This window comes from Lathamus discolor, chromosome 1 (assembly GCF_037157495.1).
Source record: "Lathamus discolor isolate bLatDis1 chromosome 1, bLatDis1.hap1, whole genome shotgun sequence".
NCBI classification, from domain to species: Eukaryota; Metazoa; Chordata; class Aves; order Psittaciformes; family Psittacidae; genus Lathamus; species Lathamus discolor.
The window spans coordinates 56981181-57001623 of NC_088884.1; the positions used below are offsets into that span (position 1 = coordinate 56981181).

General features: G+C 42.2%; 1 protein-coding gene across 5 annotated transcripts; it reads right to left on the minus strand.

The window, feature by feature from the left end:
* Positions 1-19286, minus strand: CREBL2 (cAMP responsive element binding protein like 2). 5 transcript variants are annotated; one of them, XM_065672466.1, is made up of 5 exons: positions 19108-19286; positions 11324-11521; positions 10034-10181; positions 1019-1149; positions 1-408 (listed from the first exon to the last, which is right to left on the minus strand). In XM_065672466.1, exons 1-5 carry the CDS (start codon positions 19120-19122, stop codon positions 382-384), a joined length of 519 nt encoding a protein of 172 aa, XP_065528538.1. In that variant the 5' UTR covers positions 19123-19286; the 3' UTR covers positions 1-381. The 5 variants fall into 5 exon arrangements, with proteins under 5 accessions (XP_065528538.1, XP_065528563.1, XP_065528528.1 ...); XM_065672491.1 differs by lacking the exon at positions 1019-1149 and having other exon boundaries at positions 389-408; XM_065672456.1 differs by lacking the exon at positions 1-408 and having other exon boundaries at positions 523-1149.
* Between the last annotated feature and the right edge of the window lie 1157 nt (positions 19287-20443).

The window sequence follows — 20443 nt, forward strand, 5'->3', positions numbered from 1 at the left end:
ATCAAGTGGCTTGTACTTGGGAATTACTATTACAAATCATCAAATTATGTGTGAGTCCCCCCCCTTTTTTATTTCAGCAGAAAGCTGGATTTTTGGCTAAACATACTTTACAAATTTCCAGTTGAGGGGTGAGGGCTAGTGAGAAGCAGACACACACCACTTGAACCTATATTTCAGCCAGCCTCCTGGAGGTGATAGCGAGGTGGCTATCACTCATAATTAGACTTAAGTGTTTCCATATGCCCAGTTAAGAATCCCCTGAGTTTTCTAAGTCTCCTCAGCTCAACCAGTTTGACTTCAGAATTAATTGACATTGATTTAGGAGTGGGTTTTCCAAGGTGTTGAACGCACGCCATCGATTTTAGCTGAAATTCTGAGTGCTCAGCCTTTCTCAGTATCAGATCCTTCCTGTTCAAAAGAACAAAAAGCAGATTTGAAGTTTATTAAAGCCAGACCCATGCACTCAAAGGAAGGGTTATTAGCCCCCTAAGTGATTTTGTAAGTTAATACGTCTTTATTAGTTGGCTCTTTTCAATCTAGCAAGTGTTGTGGAATAGGCCATTATGAATTACATGAGCTTTATTTGAACTGGCTTCTAGTAAAACATAGCACACCTACTGGAAGATTGTTATATAAATGTCACCTTCTGGTGAGCAGCCTGGCCTAAACCACAGATTTATTCTACATTACTGCTATCACACACAAAGTCTTCTTTCAGTTTATCTCCCGCATAAAATTCAGAAGTGGCATAGACAGCAGTAATTCCCTTGTGCTCAGCATCTCAACCATTTTAGGCCAGCTCTTGATTTGGTCGTACATTTGTGAGGAATAGAAAAGATTGCATCACCAAATAATTTCATTCGTCCTCATCTTATACCTGGCCAGACACATTTCATCACACGTACAAGTAAAACGGAGAGGTGCTTTGGTTTCCATGGTCTGGGGAGGAGGGACTGATCAAGGCATGAGGGCGTGTAGAATTAGACAGCAGAGACAACATATGCACAGGTGTAATTACCCATCTTATTTCCAAAGGCACTATAGCACTTCTCTTTATCCCTGGAGATTTAGTCTCCACTGCCGTACACACTCTGCAGAGCCCCTCTCCATACTGATCCAAATACAGGAAGGAAAATGATGAAGTGACATCTAAAGCCAGAAAGATTTCAGATTATTTACCAGTTAGCTGTAAATGCGGTGGGAGTAGCCTTGATTTTCTTACTAACTCACAGCATTGCTGGGAGCTGATCTGCTGTCAGGCTTTTTGCAGACTCTGAAACACCTCTTGCCACATTATTGACTTAGTCTTTTATATTGATCCAGAGCATCTTTCTCAGAATGAAGTCTTGAGGGTGTATATTTTTTTCCTTAAGAGGAGGGATGTTAGATGTGACCCTGGGCCCTCTTATCAGGAGTTGCGCTGCCAGCACCAGCCTATGGCAGAAAGCATCAGATTTTCAGAGCTAACCCACGCATAATCTTAGAACACCAGCAGAAGGCAGACACCACTTCAGAACAGGCCAGAGAGAAGTTAGATAGACACATAAAGAGCTATTTCAAAATATTTCAAGGGAGGGTGATGCAGCACAATGTGGCTCTCCATAAATTGCTCTTGAACTGTCAACAGCACCCATAACTCCCACCCAAGAGCTCCAGTCCTGGGTGCAATGACAGACACACTGCCTTTCCACTACCACACGACTGTTCACCACCCCCAAGCAGTGGCTGCCACCTGCATATCCTGACACTACAAATAGCCACGTCCTGACAGCCATACAATGGTTTTGATGGTAAAGTTACCTAGTTGTATCTATCTTAAAAGACCACTTCCTGCTTGTTGATAGCATTAACCGTCATGAGAAATTCCTATCAAGGTAACAAAGCATTTGGAGTTTTGTCCTCAAGGGAAATAATAATCTCTTTCCTCCACTAAAAATCTATTCATACTAGTAAACATTTTTTAAATGTACATTTCACATTTCAGGTATTTGATGTTATTGTGGACGCTTTGCTTGAGAAAGGACACAGGAGGAACATCTAATTGAAAATTACACTTTCAGCAGTCTACCAAGACTCTCCACAGATCTGGCGCAGCTGAAAGAGTGTAAAAGGAAGGACTTATTGCGGTGGCTTTTGTAGCATGAGCAGAGTGTGCACAGGATGTACAATAGCATCAGCCTTGCACAGTTCCAGCTCACACTGCACATAAGCAGAATCAAATTCAGTGCAACCTCATCATTAGCATGCAGAAATCTTTCTGGGAGGTGGTACCTCTCTTTAGTCTTCCCAGCTAACCTCCAGCTTGGTGAAGGGAGGAACAATGGTCTGTACAGAAAAAAACGCCTCTCAGAGCCCAACTACCCACCTGCCACACTGATCTAGAAATGAGTGTTCCTTACGCTTTACAGAGCACTCTGTAAGTCGTTCCTTACATCCAGGGTTTTTTTCCTTGCTATTGCAAAACCAGTAGCATTCTCACCCTAGTTCTCAGGATTACTTTCTTCTAAATTTCCCTGAAACCACACTTTATTTCTCAAGGGTTTTTTAACTTATGCCATAGAGTGGTTTGGATCGGAGAGGACCTTAAGATCATCCAGTTCCACCCCCCACCATGGGCAGATACATACTCATGAAGACAGGAAAAAAGATTTTTCAGTAACAAAGAACAAAATTTTCATCAATATTAACAGGTAATATTTAAAGTTACAGCTGATGATTGTATTTTCTGATAGACCAAGGCAAAGTTGTGTTAATAACAGGCAAATTTGTTCAGTTTATATGACTTATTTCGTGCAAAGGGCATGATTCAGAAAAAACTGCAAGGTGAATGGAAGCAACCCTGAGAGGCCATTCATCATTGTGCCTACGTTTTCTTATTAATACATCCACAGAACTGCAATTGTGCTCATTCCACAAGCCGTTCATGGCAGAGGGATTAAAACAGACAGCCTTTATAATCACTCTCCAGCTGTCAGTCAGCCTTTATCTGCTAGCATGTGTAGACAATATCAACTCCATTAAAAATGCCACTCCTTTAGTGTGGTGATGACAACGATGACAACACTAAGCAGCTACTGCGAAAAGACACAAGATTATGTAAATCCAGAAAGCTGTAGTAGTTAATTGGCTGTTGCTCAAACACCTGCAGTAATCCACTTTGGTTCCATTGGTATATTAGTAATTAAAAAGCTAATTACTATTTTATTTCAGAAGGCAAGAAGCCCTAAGAATAAAGTAATGAGAAATGCAGCTTGCTGAAGTGAGAATGGAAATGCTCTTGGTTCTCATCAACAGTCCCCTGCAGTATGAATGAGCTATCGCCCTGTGAAGGTTCACACAGATACCGGTCACAAGAGTAATTAGCTGAGCAGAAATCTAGGAGATACCTCTGTCCCCTGTCTCTAGCTGAGAACCCAGATAAGATTTTAGGTTTAAATGGAAAACTAACACTATTACTCTGATGAAACCTTTTCTGGCTGATGTTCATGAGGTAAAGGCCTTGGGGCCAAAATTTTCTCTCTTGCAAACAAATTCTCCTCTAGCTCAATAGAGTGTTTCAGATACGTAAATCTAAGCTGAATTCACCCTTTTGTTTAAGAACCTTGTCACTGGGCAAAATGATGGGCAACCTGCAATTATACAGAAATACAAGTAACAGAATAATCTAAATCTCAGTGTTTCAAATGAAAGAAGACATACAGCTTTGTAAGTAGTGTAACTGTTTCAACACATGCCCAACATCTACAGCTGCCCAACGCTGTCACTGCTGTCTGCTGCTGCTCTCTGCTAACAGTGTCACTTTCCTCCTGATCATACAGCTAAACAGAACCACAGAATGGTTTGGGTTGGAAAGGGCCTTAAAGATCATGTGGTTCCAACCCGTTGCCACAAGCAGGACACCTTCCACAAGACCAGGTTGCTCCAAGCCCTGTCCAACCTGGCCATGAGCACTGCCTGGGATGGGGCAGCCACAGTTTCTCTGGGTACCCTGTGCCAGTGCCTCACCACCCTCATAGTGAAGAATTTCTTCCTAATGTTTAATCTGAATCTACTTTCTTTCAGTTTAAAATCATTCCCCCTTGTCCTGTCCCTACAGGCTGTTGCAATTCCTGTAGGCCACCTTTAGATACTGGAAGCTGCCCTAAGGTGTCACCAGAGCCTTCTCTTCTCCAAGCTGAAAAAGCCCAGTTCTCTCAGCCTGTCTCCATAGCAGAGGTGCTCCAGCCCTTGGAGTATCTTTTGACTTCCTCTGGACATGCTCAAGCAGGTCCATGTCCCTCTTGTACTGGGGGTCCCTGAGCAGTAAGAATGCTTGAAACAAGTGCTCTGTGGTGAGCTGGTATCAGCACTACTTCTGCTAGGCTGCAAAACAAGAAGCAGGTCCAGAGCTACCAAGGATGATAATATTATTAAGAGCTTGTAGTGCAGAAAAAGCATTTATGCTGATGTTACCAAGAGCTTAAAACACAGAAGGGGTATTCAGGGTGAGCTGGTGAGGGTGACAGAGTATGTTGCAGAGGCAGAAACAGGAGAATAACCCCTGGTTTTATGTAGTCCTCTGGAGAGGGAACCCTTGACAGCTTTTGAGAAATAGCTGCCAGGCCACTTGGGGAAGAAAGGAGATTTACAGAACACTATTTTTCTGTAGGGAAAGAGGAATGCATACTGAGAAGTAGATTTCAAAGGGGAAAGAAAAAGCCCAGAAATGCAAAACAGAAAACACTAACCTAGCAACACAGCAGGATCTATGTTTGATAGAGAATAGGAAAGAATTGTTCTTACACCAGCAGGCATGCGGAGCATGACACATAAGGAGATGGTGAAGTTGGAGGACACTGCTGGTATGCTTTACTAGAGGAATACACAGCATTGCTGTCACCAGCACTGTACGACTTGATCAAAATGTATTCTGAAAGCTGCCATGAGAAAGAAGGTATGGAAAAAAGTCACCTTTCGTAGCAAGCTACTTCTATTCACATGAAACACCCTGTCTCATGAAAACACACACTTAATCCACTTGTAGTCTTTTACTCACAAATCCTTCATCACTAGAATACATATCAGCTGCAGCATAGTTAAGAATGTCACCATTGCCCACCCTAATGTATAAAGATATACAGAATAGCTTGAAGCAGCAGTTAGTAGCATTGATCAGGGCAGTTGTGAGTTACAGGCAGACACACAAAAAAGCAAGGCAAATCTTGTACTAGTTATGGAAGCAAAACTTTTACTTTCCAAGTGCTTGTAATGGAGGAAACAAAAACTGAAAGTCGGTTGTTTAGGGGTTTGGGTTTGGGTTTTGTTTTAATGAGGTGTTGCTGAAAATCATTAGCTGAACAATGACAGCATTTTTTAGTTAAAATGTTAAGATAAAATACAAATAATGGTATAAATAATATCAAGCAACAGTCTTTGCAGAAATTGCTTAAGGCAATTGCTGTGACTGACACTACAAATTCTACTTCTATATCCACCCATACAAATCTATACATTCCATAGGTACAGCATCAGTTGAATTTTAGTCCATTGATGCGCTATTCAGTACACAAATACCTCAGATTTTACTGAGGATTAGAAACTTCTGTTTTCCCATACAAATTCACAAGAGTCATACAAGAAATTCGGTTACTGACATAACTTACACAGAAATTAATGCTCGGCAGCACTAGGAGCAGGACATTCACAAGCTGGTGTTTTGCCTTGCTTACCTACAAAAGATATTTCTACCTCAGGTGATCATCTGTCACTCATGCTGTATCTCATAAGCATAATGAGAAGGACCGGCGTTCTTATTTCAGCTTTTCCTTTGATTTCTCTGAATTTTTAGACTAGGCTCACACATTTGGTCCTTATATTAACAGTAATTTCATAGCTAATTATAGAGATTATAATTTACTATAAAGCAGGACATGGAACTATGATGCCAAATCTCCTCCAACTCTTCATGGGATGCCACGAAGAACTAGACTCATTATTTATGTAGATTTATCTTTACCCTAAAATGTAAAAAGAGAAAGAAGGAAAAATAAGTCACAGGCACTCTCACAAAGCTAATCAGGAGTCAGCTGTCAAGGAGGAGAAAAGCTTTTTGAAATTTATCTCACCCATTAAAAAATGAACACCTCTGATACATGTCTTTTGAAGAGCACATATTAGAATACAGATTCTTTTGACAAACATTTATTATTATCAGGTATAAAAGCAGACTGATTCTTTTTTTTTTTTACATATGAATACAAAATGTTCTCAGGTAAGTGACAAGTCAATTAAATGTATCCACTTTTTAGGAGTCTACGCACAAAGCACATATATAGCATATGAAAAGGCAAGACTTACTGCATGGGGGGTTTTTTATGGAGTTTCTACTATCCGGTAAACCTTTAGGTTACATTCTCCAAAAGGATTGTGTAACTGTGCGGTGCTCACTCCATCAGCATGAACTGTGTCCAGTCTTATTACCTTACTGTAGCAGAGTTCCAGAGTTGTTGTGAACACCAAATTCTACAGACAGCATTTTCTGAAGACTGTGGATAGATACCCACCTTTAGCTGGGCAAATAGTTCTAGATGACCATCAGATTTCCATGGCAAGTGGGAAAATGAAGCATTTCCAGGTTTATTTCCTTTCTTCAATGTTTGTGAGAGAGAACCAGCTGCACACACTCATGGCAGGAGAAATGGGTGGAAGGCTATACCCATTGCACACAAAAAGAGGATAAAACTAAACCATCCTCCTTTATTTAGGGTACCATATGAGACTCCGAATCAGGCCTGGTTATACCGCTTCTAGGAGACACCTCAATATGGATGAAGACTGTAAGTATCAAATGAGCATGAACCACAAATACTTGTTAGGTTTCAAGGGGTGCTGCTAAACTCCAAAATAAAGGACTCCTGAAGATCCATCTAAGACCAGAACATTTATAGCACAATCTGCCATGTGATGGAAGCCACAGAACTTTATCTAAATAATGATTGTTGCAGGGACTCCTAAATTTGTAATGAACCACAGCATCTAGAGCAGGTTTGAAAATTGCAGTTAGAGCCTCTAACTATGTATCACATGTATTTTGGCTTGCAGGACAAACAAGGAAATGGTTTAAGATGATGTAGGCTGTAACACATCTCCTGTTCCATTTGCATGATGCACAAAGAACCTGTTAGAACATGGATGCCACTGTTCACGCCACAGAGCTGGGCCCAGGCTTGCCAAACACAATCCTGTAATGCCAACTGCTAGCTAAGCCATGAAGCAGGAGCCACCATTATGGGGAACAGATGAAAACTGCTGCTCATCACAACGAGGAATTCCAACTCTCTGTTTCCTCCATAAAAGAAAACTCCCAAGAAGTTTCTTGTTTTATATCACAGGAAGTGACATAAAGTGGAGGGAAGAGAGCAAGTAGGGAATATCTGGTGAGATCAGAGCTGCATTTGTCACATTACCTAGTGCTAAGTGGAGCTGTTCTGGTCATACATACCATAACTCCTCTGCATGTTTTTTACAATCCTGATTCAGAAAGACACTTAAATAGACACGTAATTAAACACATATTTCAAATGTTACAAGGCACAGTTTACATTTGAAACTAGACTATGTAAGTCTAATTCTAACGTATTATACTTCTGGCATGATCCTGTTACAAAATCCAACTGCAAAGTTCAAGGAGTATACTTCTGGACATCTAACCTAGGGTTTGTTTTTTTAATTCCAAAGAATCCAGAAAAAGGACAGGCAAACATTCAACATAGACAGAAATCCCCAAACTTACGGGTTGGGTTTCTTGCTATTTTTCAGGACAAACTGCAGTTCAGAGCTTAAAATACAGGGCACAAGGACACAACACAACTCTCATATCCTCCCCATCTCTGCTTCAGTGTTACTTATCTTTCATGACAGTTTACTATGTCTATGCAATATTTCTAGCAATTGATAACTAAGGACATATGTGGAGGGTCTAGAGGATAAACTTAAAAATACGCTTTAAGGATTAATATATGAGTTCTCAGAATGGAATTGTGAAAATAACTGTGGTGTACACTGAAATACAGCACTTTATTATTTTCAGTGCTGTTGACTAATTCTGAATTGAGATAATGCTAAACAGACCACATTATTTCAGTAAAAAGAAGACAACAATCAGTCTAGCAAAGTCATTCATTATAATATTTATTCTATGAAACAAAGAAGAAAACATGAGATTAAAAAATGTTCCATGCACTTCATATAATACAGAGAAAGACATTGCCACAAACAAAAGAATAAGAAAGCAAAACCTCCACTGAAAATCCTAAGAGCTAAACTCTCCACATTGTATCACATCAATGCAAAATGTGTACACTGGAGAAAGAGCGATCTAAAGAAAGTGGCAGGTTATCTGTCAATACCTAAGATGAGAAAACCAACCTGCAAGAATTTGCCATCACCTCTCTTACCATAAAACCAAGCTGATGCAACTTGTTTTCCTTGCTACCAAATTCTTGGCATTATCTTTGGCTGAGAAACAAAGATAGCATAGCAAAATTCATATTAAGTTTCAGTCTAGAAAGATACTAGGGCTGAAAGTGTACGTAGATACAGAAAGATAGCAGGGCATGATGGGTGGGAGGAGATTGCAGCTGTTCCACTGCTAGAAGCAAGGTAAAAGGACATGATTTAACTATCCTACCAGGAGCACAGGGGGTGGGAAATACATCCTGTGAAAGAAGTATGGGCAGAGAATATATCTAGTGCCTCTCCTCAATTGCATAAAAGCCATGCTGCATTATAAAGGGATGCTGAGAGCAACATCTTTATGTAGGTTACAAATTACATTATTATAAACCTTACTGCTGAAAGCTTTTGATCCAGTTCCTTCTCCTCGACCTACAATACTGCACTTGGCCTTAGCAAAGTTGTTATGAGATCTTCCTCTTGCTTTTATTTTACAGAACCTCTCAGACTCCCATAACAGTTACCAACCACATAATCACAACCACAGACCCAGTCTAATTCTGGGCTCTGACACAAAAGCAACCCCCATCTCTTACTGGGAATGCCCAAAAGCTGCCATAGCTGTATCTGGGGAGGGTGGTGCAGAGAAAGGAAGTACAAAGCTCCGCTTACACAGACACCCAGAAGCCCCATTCCACGCAGGCCTGGGAACACCATAATCAAGGAGTTGCATGTGGGGAGGAGCAAAAAGATGACAGGAGTCTGGGATCCTTCCCCCTGCATCTGGGGATGCATCCACTTCTCTCACAACAGCATTCTTCTGCTAGCTACCAAGCTATCTCTGCTGCAGTGCTGAAGGTTCTGCATTGGCTTCCTGCGAATGATGCACCATGGGGGAAGATTGTTACAGTTACAGATGTGGTTTTCACATTTCTTAAAAATATAAAGGTAAGAATTCCTACTTTAAAAAATGTAAAGTGTAATTTAACCTTTCACATGAAATAATACAAAATTAGAAGATGTGAGATATAGAACTGCCCATGCTATACTTTAACTGTTCCTCTGCATGTACAGGTCAGGAATATGACTTTAACTCACATGATCTTTTCACCTTTCAATACCCAGAGGAACCTAATTTCATTCCCTGGACAAGAACAAACGAGGCACAAAGAAGACTCCAAAGGAAATCCCAAGTCTAGCATTTCTCACTTCTGAGTGCTTGCAGCTAGAATAATGTTTTCTTGATGGAGTTTTTAAAATTCAATTATGTTTTATGTGCTCCATTTACTTTGCATTAGGAAAACAGAAAATGCTGTAAAAGATGAAGGTTTCAGGTCTTCACAGGTCTCCACAGGCCTTGGTGAGACACAAAGACTGAGTCTTCTTTTAAAATTAACTGCCCAGCTTCCTAGCTAGTGTAATTTCTATGTTGTTCATGTAAACATTACACAGAGTCTTTGTACCACCCACTAAGCTCTTTGCTTCAATCAACTATTTGTGCCCAAAAGCACATCCTTATGTTTCTTCCTACACCACAGCCACCCTCCTACACCACAAAAGATGTAACAAAATAGGAATTAATCATAGGCTGCATACTTACAGGGATTGCTGCTGTTTGCTTCTGTCTTCCCAGCCTTGGCGAGTTTCGCCGAGTTCTGCTGTGCTTTGCCTTGCTCCTCTCCAGTTAGCAGGGCTTTTATTTCAGAGGGGATTTTCCCTTGGTCCATCGCCATGCACCACTGCTTATACTGAAATATGCAAACACATTAGGCATTAGCAAGCTGCCAGGATCACATTAGCAGACAAAACAGAACTGTAATCTTTACCTTCCGGTATATTCATTTAATGTTTGAATTTACTGGGCTGAAGCCTCTTACAACACTGCAGAGGGCTAATGAGCTAAGCACGTGTCCATGGTTGCATATCTGTCCTCAGTAAATCCAATTTCAGGCAATAAACTACTACTTGGTGGCAGTACTAGACAGAATACTGTAATTATTAAACAACATGGAACACTGTGCATTTTCTCGCTGCTGCCATGCCAGAATACCGTTCCAGTTCATGGCCTATTACAAAAAAAATATTTCACATGACTGTGGGGCTGACTGACTATTAAGAGGGCCTTTCTGATTGTGTAAGGCACAGTTACAGCACATGGGCCTTATTCCTAGTTCCCTCGTCTTGAATTCTTCATTGACAAACCCTGAAGCACACTGAAAAAATCTGTGGTCAGCTGGCTGACTTTCCACCCAATCCTAACCTTATTCACTTGTGATGAGTCCTGCATGTTCAAACAAACCTGCTGCAAGGTCAAGGCAATAGCCTCGGCTCCAGTGGAATTTCAATGGCATCTCAATATCACTGAGGAGCAGAGTTTTTGTTTCCAGATGAAACATTCTCTTGGGTTAATGCAGCTTAGTTGGCCAAGACACCCATCTTATACATGCTAGAACACAGGACAGCTGTGCAATCAACTACACAGAGAGTATGCTGCAAGAATCAACCTCCCCAACAGAGACAACCATCTGTGGGAAGCAGTGACTCACTGTGGATATATGTTCCCCCCTTGATACATTAACACATCTCTTTCCATCCTCTACCTCTTTCTACCTCTGTCAGAGGCTTTCCAAAACAAACATTTCAAAGACAACGGAGTCATATGCGATGGCACTTTCTTTGATTGCTTCCAGTTCAAAATCAGCAGATAACTTATGACATGAGTTTTGCATTCTACATGTAAAGTAGGCAAACAGCTGAATGCATCTGTTACTGATGTTTTGATACCTTATGGCTAGTCAAATCCCACTCTCAGTCACAGTGATTTTGAGAACAAGAGTCCATGAGGACAGGCCCCAAATATTGAGGGCTAGGCTAAATGACAGTTTCTTACCATCTCAAGCTCTTCTCTGAGAGCGCAGATGGCTCGCTCTCTGCTTGAAACCAGCTCTTCCAGGTACTGGTACCTCAGCTTCTTCCTGGCTCTGCATTCTCTTGCACTCTGACGACTTCTTTCAAGTTTTGCCTTCAAGTCTATCTTGGCTGGTTTACGACCTCGCTTGCCTGGTTTCTTTACCTTGCCTCCAACCACCTGGAAACGAAGGGTACAGTAAAGATCCTGTTCTGCAAAGGTAATACTGTAGCCATGTCATTGTGCCTACGAGATGTCTCAAGCAGAAAATCCTCCATATGCTTTCACTGATTCTGGAGCAACAGAGGAAGTAAGGGTGCTGATGTATGAAGTTTTCAGTGGCAACATCAAAAAAAAGCGAGGGATACAATTCATAATTAAGTCAGTGCTTAAGCAGCCCTACTGTAAATGCTATTAATCCGATCTGTAGGAGCTCCACAAAATGGTTGAGGGTGGCAAGGATCTCTGGACATCATGCGGTTCAAACTCCCCCAGCTCAAGCAGGGCCACCTAGAACTGGCTGCACAGGACAGTGTCCAAATGGCCTTTGAGTATCTTCAAAGATATTCCTTGAAGCCCTCTGGTCAACCTCTGGAAGTGCTCAGTCAACCTGACACCTGGTGCCACTCAATAGAGCATGTCTCAGTCTACTTGCCAGCTGTAGAAATACTAAATTATGGAGTTTAACAGTTTAATTTGGAAGAAAAAAAGAAATATTTATTTATATCAACATAACCCAAAACTTAGCTTTGTTGCAACGAAATGACTACAGTTTCAGTCTATTTTAAAGTTGAAACTTGTCAGAATTATTCATTAGCCATCTGAGCTTCTCCCGCCCCAACTTCTTTCAAAAGAATATTCTGAGGAATTCTACTAAACAGGGAACTCACTAACATTGAGTCCTGCCTCTGTTCCAGTCGTACCTATCCACTCTGCCCATGTTTACCTTCAAAACATTACTACATAGCCTGGCAAATTGTCTCCTCACACCTCTTTGTGCAACCTAACCCAGTGTTCAACTCCCCCCGGCGCTTAATTTAGATCTTCCTTTCGGAAATGTAACTTCATAGTTTCTTGTCCTATGGAGTACAGATTTGGCATCATTTTCCCCAGCCTTCTTTGTGGCTCCCTTTCAGAGGCCTGAAAGCTTCTCTTGCTACAAATAACAAAAAAAGGGTATAGTTTCCTCAATGCCTGCTCTACGCTTCCCCACCCAAATATTCTACCCTTAACATGACAGCATGACACAAGAGTTAAAGTCTTAAATATCGCCTGAAACTTAGTACACTGTCCATCAGATAGTATTGCCCTGTAAAAGCATTACGTTAGCTACAGTCCCCACCTACCCTCTGAAGTGAAGATTTCTCTTTATTTGCATTCTGACCACACTGTTTGAATGAAGGGGGTGTGGAGAAACACACCTAACACACACCTGCACACAAGAATTCCACTGCTGGCTTCGTATTTCACCATGCTCTATACAGAAAAGACTTTTTCTAACCGGCAGTGTACAAAATACCAGAGTTCATCATAAAAAAGGCACTTTTAACTCTGCAATACTACAAAACAAGTCGGCTTTGACACTCAAAGAAGTCACTTGTTCTACAAACTTAGCAGGCTGCAATAAAAACAACATACTGAACTCATGTGTTAGAATGGAGGAAAGAAAGGATTATACAATTGAGCCTATTCTCTTTGGAAAGTGAGTCAACAATCACATGCCAACAGAATTCTATCCTCTCTATGTAGCCTCTCCTAATTTATTCAGGAGTAGTTGCCCACCATAAGCAAATGGAGGAACAGAAAGTATTTAATGGACATCTAGCAATAATGAAACAAACACAATACATTCAGAAAAGCAAAGGGGGGAAAAAAAAAATCAAGCTCTTTAACATTTGAGCTGCTGAATACAGTTTGAACAATCCATTCACTCTTGCAAGGTGCTCTCCTTAATATCACCTAGTTCAGAGATTATATTCACCAACATAGGACAAAACTGACCAGCCATGCCCAAGGAGGAAAGAAGCTCCAAAGAAAAGAAAGAGTTTGTCCCCTTTTGGGCATGACAAGCGCAGCTCTGTCCTCTCATGGAACCACAATCGTATTTATGCATGGTGTGTTTTATAGTCCTAGCTCATCAGCAGGAGTTAGAAATACGCATAGTCTTCCCAGGAGGGGCTGTAGGCACTCAACATTTGCCATCTATTATTACTTGCACTTTAAAGATTTCTTGCTATTACTTTATACGCTACAGCCAAAGTACTTCAGTCCTCAAACACTTTTAGTACCTGAGGGGTTTTTGTGTCAATGCAAGGTAGTTTCAAGAAAATCTCTGAATTCAAGAGGTAGATTAGGTCTGGTAGACACATACACTCTAGCTCTCCTAAAAAACTTTTGCCACCCTTGAGTGCTGACCTTCTAGAAGAGTGAGCTAGCACTCAAGGTCAGAGCCCCAGCACACCGCATACTGCCATATGAACAAAACACTGCATCAACCCTCAGTCCCACACAGAAGCATCTCACAGCCATGCTCTTTCACCAGAACCTCAGGCAGGGAAATAGTTGCTACCACTCTGTTTCTCACTAACAGCAGTTTAATACTAGCAAATAGTACCCGACCTTTCCCCAGCCAGCATCTTGGTGTAAACTGCTTTGAACATTGAAAATGCATCCTTGATCTATCATTACCAATTAATTGTTTTCCCTTTAGTCCCTCTGGAGAGCTTTCTACAGATAGGTACACTAACTGCTCTCTCTCCCTCAAGATTTTTTACCACTGCAGCACTACACAAGATCTCTTAAGAGAGGAAGAAGGCTTGTACCCCTTGGGTCACTCCTTGCCAATGCTCTAACCACTAGGACTACAGAAATAATTAAAGGCTTCCTTCCCTTTTAACTCTGACTTTAAGCAGTAAAGCTCTAATAATCTGTCTTCACACCACCCTGAAAGACTCATGCTGTCTTCATGGCTGCTGAACTGGAGTTCCCCATACACTTATGCATCATCCTGCACAGCTAGTTTGGTAAGCAATTTAATCAAACCCTGCATCCTAAACAGTTTTTACTCACCAATATTTAGAAGCTCATCCTGTAACCTTAAGCAACCCAGATGGGAAAAAAAAATAGGCCTGATAAATCTTTTGCCACCATCCCACGTCCCCAGCTTCTAGTCATGTTTGCCTGCTCAGCTGCCATGCCGATGTGACAGAAAGGCAAAAGAAGAAGCGCTAGCTTGAATGTGGCAACAGACCAAGAAAAAACAAGCAAGCAAACAAACATTTTTTTATTCCCTTTGTATTCCTCTAGAGTTTACAAAAGGATGTGAACTATTAGCATTCAGCAGTCAGGATTTGGGGTTCTTTTCAGGGAGCAATGTGCAATCAAGACCCAGAACAACATTAATCATAAAACATCTGTCATAGAAATATTCATAATGGCATGCATTTGTGAGAAATCTGACCAACATCCTATTTCAGTGCACTCAAACTTGAGAAAATAGTAAAACATAACTCCCTCCCTTTTAATACAGTACTTGGATCATAACATCATTCGTGCTTGGCATCAGGGTTCAGGTACAAGATCATTTGACCTGGAATTGGAAATGGCTGCAATTACTTGCCCCAGTAAAGAAAAATATCTCAGATTTCTGTTTTTTTTTTTTTTTCTTTTTTTTTTTATTAGAGGGATTCAGCAGATCTCTACAGAAGCACTGCCAGATTGCATAATGAAGAGGTCCTCCTTAGGAAGGAGATACACACATAATATGGCTACTAGCATTCACAAGCACACAGGAACCAAGCCACTCCAACAGAAGATTGTGATAAAGCTGACCTCACCATGACATCTGCAGGTTCGCGACAATTTGGCAAATTAAAACAATACTATCTGAATTACTGTTCAGCACTACCGATGAGCAATGCTGATAGCACTGATCAGTCAGCACCTTCCAGCAACTCTTCGTTCATTCTCTGATAAATAAGACATTCTTAAGTGTTCCACCAACTGGTACTTGAGATCCAGCTCAAAGAATCATCTTAAGTGGAGTCATACTTGCATTGCTAGCTGAAGGTCTGAAGAATTTAACTTAGCATAAAGCCAATGATAACCTCACCTGTAAAGGCTGAAATCAGAGTGACACTTTTACTTAAAAAAAAAATAGATTAAAAAAAGACATTTATAAATAAAGTATCTATCTCAAAAAAAACACTTATTAAAACTCCATCTGCTCATTCATGTTTTGGCTCAGTTCATATAGCAGAATTAAAACAAGGGCAAGGGACTGAGATCTACTCTTAAAAAAATCTGAAGAGTGGACAACTTTATTGTCATCAGAACCGGGTGTCCTGGGTTCAGCAGTAGCAGTCAGTTTTTTCTCCTTCTTAGTAGCTGGTGCAGCACTGTGTTTTGACTTTCAGCCTGGGAACAGCGCTGATAACACCAATGTTTTTAGTTGTTGCTAAGTAATGTTTACCCTAAGGACTTTGTGAGTCTCATGCTCTGCCAGGGATGAGGGGAGGCCGGGAGGAAGCAGAGACAGGACACCTGACCCAAGCTAGCCAAAGAGGTATTCCATACCACAGCATGTTGCCCAGGATGTAACAGAGAGTTACCTGGAAGGGCTAGGAATGCGGGGTTGGACGAGGTATTGGTCAGTGCTTGGTTGGGGGCGGGGGGCAAGTTATCAGTCGGCTGGTGTTGAGGTGTTGTATTCTTTCCTCTTGTTATTTCCTTTATCATTATTATTATTGGCGGTAGCAGTAGTGATTTCTGTTATACCTTAGTTACTAAACAGTTCTTATCTCAACCCGTGGAGTTGCATTCTTTTCAATTCTCCTCTCCGTCCCTCCGGGAGTAGAGGGAGGAAAAGAAGGGGGGGAGTGAGTGGATGAGCTGTGTGGCTGGATTTAAACCACGACACTGGTTAACAAAAGGTCTTCCTAAGTCTACTTTTTTGCATTCCTTTGTGTATCCAACTGTAAGTAACTGCCTTGATCTAACAAAGCATTTTAAGAAGCTGTTGGATGTAGGGTACACTCTGGCAATACTTACATGAGTAATTAATTTCTCATGAGTAGAAATGAGTGACAAAATTTCTCCTTTTTCCTGTGCCCAAATAGTTCAGAGGTACATATGTGCTATTTTAACAGAGATTATTTGCCAAGAACACCTATATCACTACTCTCTTTCCCTTTCACAACCAGTAACTCAAACCACAGCAATGGGAAGTGAGACCAGTATCTGAACAAGCCCTAGTTTCAGAGTAGCTCTATGAGAGAAATTAAAGGTTGTATTCTGGGTTTGGTTGGGGGTTTTTCCTGTGAATAATTAAGAACATGATATAAAACTGAAACATAGAAGTTTTCTAGATCTGACATTCAGATATTCTACCTCTCCCTTTACTTCTTACTATTTCCTTCCCATTTTGAGAAATGTGTTACAACGAACCCTTTTTCTAATGCTCTTAAACCAGATAAGGCTAAATTACACTGCACTAAGAATTCGGAAAACGTAACAGCCTGCAAGACCAATTCTAAATTCTTTATGAAATTTAGATGAAGCAAAACACTGAACTTGAGTGGATGCAGCTATAGAATGGTTACTTCACTACTAATGTACCCTAGTTATCTCAGTTTCTAGAGGGAAATTCCCTTCACAGTCACATTTGTTCAGTTCACAGGTAAGACTCTCTGAACAGACAGACCAACCCTCTCACGTAAGGAAGAAAACGTGACTCAGTGAACTTTCAGAAGATATCAAGGACAAGCTGGCTCAAGCTGTAAGACCACACTGGCTATAAGATGAAGTATAAATAGGGCTCGCCTCATCCTGACACAGCAACAAGCAGTGGGAAGAGGCCTCCCAAGAGAAATGGGATCTCTTGAATGAAGCCACCAAACCCTTATGAACTTGTTCTGAAAGGAACCACAGCCTTTCAAAACAACTACAGTGAAGCCTTTCAAACGCAGTGAGCACTTACTAACATCAGCTAGTTTCAACAGAAGATATGAGGATCCAATATCCCCTGAGGTTATCACTTAATGAAAAACCTGCTGAGGTAAGAAAGATATTCAAAGCTTTCCTTAGGTACAGCCATACTCAGTGGTTCTGGGCTGGACCATTTTCAGTGCCACTGTCCTTGCAAGTATCTGGGCAATAAGTTTTAAGTCAAAACATCATACTAGGAAACTGCAGCTGAGACTGAAGATAGGAGTAGATACTCCACTCTGTTTGCCTTTTCCTTTTTTCCCCTTCACTTGACATCAATTCTTCTAAGGAAAAAAAAAAAAGCACATAAAGACTTGTCTTACTGGGTGAAAAGATGTAGTTTATTTAGTAAATATGTCCAAAAACGTTTCAGAAGAAAAAAAAAAAAAAAAAAAAAAGAAATGCTAACAGATTATCAGGTCTCCACAAGACACAACAATCGACAAAAAATATTTTATACATGAAAAATTTGGAAGTTTCCTGTTACCAGTGAGTTAATTCTGATACAGGACAAATGAAGTGCTCTTAACGCTAAAAGAAAGAAAAATCATCTAATACTCACAAGCTGCATATGCCTCCAGAATTACATCTTCTGGATCTTCAAAACTACTGCTCTTATTACACAACCTTCCTGCAGTTCTTGCATTTGGTTGACTTTAGTGATGCTGATTCCTCCCACCCTCCTTTGCAGCTTTCAGACAAAGGCTCAATAAAACCAAATAGTATATACATTAAATTGGCAAATTATTATGAATCTTCCAAATACTTACAGTCCATTCTGTGGATTTTCTATACTGTCAAGATTATTGACCACATCTAAGTTTCTTAGATTTACTCCCTAAGAAACCATATCAAGTACTTTTTCCTCCTTTGTATTAAGGCAGATAGCACAGGCATTGTAGTTTTTTTTTACTAAAATTCAAGTGGGAAAAAAACCAGGTAGCTTGAGAACAGATAAGGTACCACAAGCTCATGACTGCCACATGACCAGTTTTAACATTAAAGCCAAGCTGAGAGTTTATTCCAAGTCAGAAGATGACTTAACTCAAGCATGGTTTCACCTAGCTTAGGTCCCCAGGAGTGACCTATCTCTGACACAAACCCCAGGATACTACCATAACCACTCTAGTGATCTGGAATACTCAGACTCAACAGGGAGCTTCAATTGTCAATTGCTGTAGTGAGTGGACACAGCAGTTATTTTCTCAGTCCTCACACGTGCCCTACAGGTCCTGCTCTAGGTTCACCCTGGTACAAGCAGGCAAAAGAGGCATTCCTTGTTCATCTTCTGATGTTTCACTCTGCTTAAACGGAAGACCTGTACCTTCAGGGATGCTGCTGTGCTGCTCTCATGTGCGGATGCAGGAAGAATCAAAGCACCAGCACACATTACAAGGCTGCAGCTAAAGCTCGTACAGAGGTGCTACAGAGACGTGATCCACCCACCAGACCACTAGGTTTTGGCCCATTTCTGGAGCTCTGAGGAAAAGCCAGAAGCAGCATCCGAGCGCTGTGCTCCATTGCAGGCAGCAAGCAAGGAGAACGAAGGGGACAACCCCTCCTTCCTATCAACAGCAACCAGAGGCCTTCAAGAGAAGGCTCCGGACAAGTTTACTTCAGAACCCTTTACCGGGAGCACTCCCCTCAAGCGCAGTTCCCTGCCTACTCACTCTTGCGGGGGCTCAAATCACACACTTGCACACCGCTCGGAGCTTGAACCCGCCGGAGCCAGGCGCAGGAGGGCCACCCGGGCTCCCTGCACTGCCGAGTCGGCCCCTTACCTTGCTGTCATCCATGTGTGCCGCCAGCCCCGACCCCGTACCGCCGCAGCCCTGTGCGGGGAGCACCCCGGAGCCGCCGGCCCCGGCGCACACTAGCACTCACAGCCCCACAGCAAAACCCACAACCACCGCCATCGCCCGCCGCCCGGTTTGTTTACAGCCGCCGCTCCGCCCGGCGCTGGGCGGGCAGGGGCAACAGCGGCGGCGCGGGGAGTGCTGGGAAATGTAGTCTTTCCCGGCCCTCCACTGCTGAGCTGCGCGGAGGGAAGAACTACAATTCCCAGCAGACCCCGCGGGGAGGAGGGTAGCGGCGCTGCCATCGTTCTCCGCCTCGGGGAGAGGAAGGACTACACTTCCCGAAGGGCCGTGGCAGGCCTACCGCCGGCGGGCCCGGGCCTCTTCCGCAGACCCCGCCGCCGCCTTGAGTGAGAAGCCGGGGCGTCCGCTGCCTGCGGCCGACCGTGAGGGCAGCTGTAGGCTCTGACCCCGTTCACGGGCTGTCCCAGGCTCTGAGCCCTAAGTGTAACCCCAGTTAAAGCGGTGCTTCCTCCTCGAGTCCAAGCTCGCTGGTGTACCTGACTGCTGCGGTAACTTGCTACAGAGCTACTAGGATTCCGGCTGAGCAACCGTGTAATGGCTTGAGCATTAAAATAACGAAACAAAAAAAAAACCCAACTCAACAAATTAAGTTTTCTGCTATTGTTTGCCTTGCTTTGCCCCCCGAGTTCCTGAAGTCCGAGGCTGCCTGGTGACTTGGACACTGCGTGGTGTACTCAGCCTGTGATGCGGAGCCACCCAAAACCTGAAGAAGCAGTCCCTCCACACAGCAGAAAAGGTTAACGTTGAAGATGCGAAACCAAGCTGCGCATCATAGGGTCCCCCTCGCTGTCCCCCCAGGTCCCTCGAAATGAGGCCCCTGCTTGCTCAGGAAGATGCATGTACCCCAGTGAACAATTCTATAAGCTCGGCCTGTGTTTCGAGATGGCGGTGAAACCTGAAGCTAGGCATGTTTCATGTTGCTGCATGTTCCTTTTTATTCCTGCAACCCTATTCACAAGAATTTCCCATGACTTAATCTCTCTTACATGCAATTGTTAGGGCTAAAGGCTTTGTCATGGGATTTTCCCCCTGAATCACAGACCTTCCTCTTGGAGGGGTATGCTTTCTGGATGGCAGAGACAAAGCACTTTAAGAAGGTTCTTTTTTTTTTCCTATAAGTTTGTATGCTTTTCAGTTGTTGAAGACCAGGCAGTTTGCACACTGCTTCCTATTTGCCTGTCCAAAACCGATGAATCAGTTCTTGCAACTCTGCCCCTGAAGTAACAATAATAAAGAA

What these genes read in the sequence shown, in the direction of transcription:
- CREBL2 (XM_065672456.1), bottom strand. An exon ending in TCAGAGAAGAGCTTGAGATG is followed by an intron (nt 10,182 to 11,323) that starts GTAAGAAACTGT and finishes TGCATATTTCAG; the next exon opens with TATAAGCAGTGGTGCATGGC. An exon ending in AGCAAACAGCAGCAATCCCT is followed by an intron (nt 1,150 to 10,033) that starts GTAAGTATGCAG and finishes TTCTGGCTTTAG; the next exon opens with ATGTCACTTCATCATTTTCC.